This window comes from Mus pahari, chromosome 23 (genome assembly GCF_900095145.1).
Source record: "Mus pahari chromosome 23, PAHARI_EIJ_v1.1, whole genome shotgun sequence".
Lineage (NCBI taxonomy): Eukaryota > Metazoa > Chordata > Mammalia > Rodentia > Muridae > Mus > Mus pahari.
The window spans coordinates 26,270,055-26,272,925 of record NC_034612.1 but is presented as its reverse complement, the minus strand read 5'-3'; the positions used below and the strand labels follow the sequence as shown (position 1 = coordinate 26,272,925).

The following is a 2,871-nucleotide window of genomic DNA, read 5'->3' as shown; positions in this document are numbered from 1 at the left end:
GAGGAGGAGGAGGAAAAAGAAATCAGGCAGTTGATAGACAGTGCAGCCAGAGGAAGTGGCCCTTCTGGGCTTGAAGAACAGATTTATTAGGAACAATCTCTATGAGAGTCTCTCAGAGAGAGGGGCCCCAAGTCAGAGCACAATAAGGTTCTGGTGTCAGCCAGACTCGATTTCAATCTGGGTTTGTCAGCTTCTTAGGTGTGAGAGACCCTGGGCTAGTGACTTGGTCTCAGCCTTATTTCCCTATCTGTAAATGGGGTTTAATGATACAGTAGCCACCGGGCACACCTTTAATCCCAGAGGTCGAGGCCAGCCTGGTTTACAAAGTGAGTTCCAGGACAGCCAGGGCTACACAGAGAAACCCTGTCTCGAAAAACCATAAAAAAAATAAATAAATAAATAAAAAAAGATACAGTAACCGCTGTAATGAATCCCAAAGGGCTGATAAAGGGTTAGTGGAGAGAATGTGGATAGCTCTAGAACGGCCCATCACTATCTGGGTAGTAAAGTTTACAAAGATGGACTGGGGCAGGTGACAGTTGCACACCTGCAGGATTGGTATGAGGGTCCCAAAGGGATTAGTGACTCCAGGCCTTCATCCAAATCCCAAAGGAGCAGGTGGCTAGATGAGGGAGGTCAGCCCGCCCCTAGCTTCAGGAAGGAAGCCATACCTGATGATGGGTTCATTGTCCACCTTCACGATGCAGTAGGGGTCGCTGCTGCCCGTGCTGCAAGACAGACCGGCAAGGGACAGGGCTGGTTACTTGCCTGATGGGGACCAGGCTGGGATCAGGGATAAACTTTAGGAGGCAAGACAGACCGGCAAGGGACAGGGCTGGTTACTTGCTTGATGGGGACCAGGCTGGGATCAGGGATAAACTTTAGGAGGCATGACGACGGGTGTTGGGGACGGGGCTAGGGACTTTAAGGGAGTGGAAAATTAAGATGGAAATTTTGCTGGAGGCGCGACCTCAGTGGGACTGAAACAAGTTTAAGAGGGGCCTCGGGGTGGGGCCAGGGGACGTAGCACTGGAAGGGACCCTCGCTGGAGGGATTGAGGAAGGGGTTGTAGGACAAGTCCAGTGGGGCGGGGTTAGAGGAGGGCTTTGTGAAAAGCTAGGACCGGGGCGGGGCTATGGGGGGTGGGGGGTGGGGGGGGATGGTGGTGGTGGCTCAGTAGGGAAGCTTCTCGCTGTGGGGGCCAGAGAGAAGCTTGCTGGGGGTGAAGCTTGTAAGAAACTCTAGGGGTGAGGCTTTAGGGCGGTTCTGGCCTTGGAAGCTTGGCTCCTCACCCGGCTAATAGCGGGAGGGAGAGGGAGGCTGGCATCTCCCAGGCAGTGCCCCTCCCTCTGGCATCCTAAGATAGTGGAGACCTAGGTGCCCAGAGGCTGTGAGCGAGCAGGGTGAGAAGTAAAGGAGGGGCTTTCACTGGGCTCCCAGAGGAGGCTCTCCACCCACTGCTCCTCCCCACCCTTAGCAGTCTCAGCAACAAGGGCCAGGTCTCTCCCCGCACCTCTGACCTCCCCGTAGGTTTCCCTCTGAGCCTTTACCTCATGGGGCAGCCTTCTCCTGTAAGAACCCTCCCACATCGGAGACAGTAGGGCTCCCCTGGGATCTGGCTATCCCGCCTGCTACACTTTGATCCTTAGCACCTCTGGCCTGGCAGGAGCGTCCCTACCTACAGGGCTGTGAGCTACGCATGGGTAAGTACCTTCTCTTGTAGCTGAGCACAGGACTTGGCCCAAGACATTTGGCATATGGATATGGATATGGATATGCCAAATCCTAGAGATTTGGGTTCTACAGGTTATGAGAGAGTCGTGGACAAAGAGAGGGTATGTGTAGAACTATCCCTGGAGTATAGTTTGCCATTTATAAAAAGGAAGTGCATTTACATGAGAGAAGCTAGGGGAATTCCAATGTCTACTTCCCAATCTCCCCCAACACCCCAGATCCCAGGACTAAACAAGGCCGAGCCGCGAGCCGCGGTTCTCCAGGCTGTCAAGGGAAGGTTCTAAACAGGTGCTTACGCTGTTTAGCCACGCCCTCGGCACGTCACTGGGGGATTCTAGGCCAGGACCAAACAGATGAGCCACCTCCCCCAGAGACCCTCACGGGGGACCCTAGGCCTGCCTCTAAGCTTGGTTCCCACTCTCAAGCTTCCTAAATTTCTAATGGGACCTTTGAGGCAGGAGATGCCACTGGGATCAAAAGCCTCCTGCCCCCCCCCAAAAAAAAACAAAACAAAACAGGAAACATCTGCCAGGACTGTTTGGCTTCGGGAAAGTGGGAAGTGTAACTCACAGAGTAGACAGCAAAAGGCTGGTGCACACAAGGTCGCCGACACTGGTGGCATCCCTGACTCCTGATCTCTGTGATCACGCGAGTCCTCTCCTCAGTGAGTTCCCCCTCCAGCATCCCTAACTTGCAGCACAGCAGCCCAAAGCTGGAAGACTCCAGGTCCCAAAGTGCACCCCAGGAACAGAGCACATAGTCGTTTTTTTACAAAGAATTCAGAGCAGGCCCCAAAGATCAGTGTCCCTCTGTGTGTGTGTGTGTGTGTGTGTGTGTGTGTGAGAGAGAGAGAGAGAGAGAGAGAGAGAAAACCAATGCACACGAGAGTGCAAGTACCATGGACCACAGAAGAGGATGCCCGATGCCTGGAGCAGAGGTACACGCCCCGCCCCGCCCCACGTGATGCTGGGAACTGACCTGGTCTTCTGCAAGAGCAGAAAGCATTCTAAGCCACGGAGCAGCCTCCAGCCTCTGGGCAGTCTTTCCGATGTTTCCTTTTTTTTTTTTTTTTTTTTTTTTATTTTTTTGAGACAGCTTCTCTCTTTGTAACCCAGCCTAGGCTCAGGCCTTTGATCC

At 53.5% G+C, this 2,871-nt stretch overlaps 1 protein-coding gene across 1 annotated transcript in view; it reads right to left on the bottom strand.

Moving 5' to 3' along the window:
- The window catches only part of Rasa4b (RAS p21 protein activator 4B), a 27,018-nt gene that overhangs the window by 20,830 nt on the left and 3,317 nt on the right, over window positions 1–2,871 (bottom strand). The window contains exon 2 of the mRNA XM_021186654.1: window positions 672–728. Coding sequence (XP_021042313.1) covers window positions 672–728 — 57 coding nt within the window. The remainder of the gene's footprint in view (window positions 1–671; window positions 729–2,871) is intronic.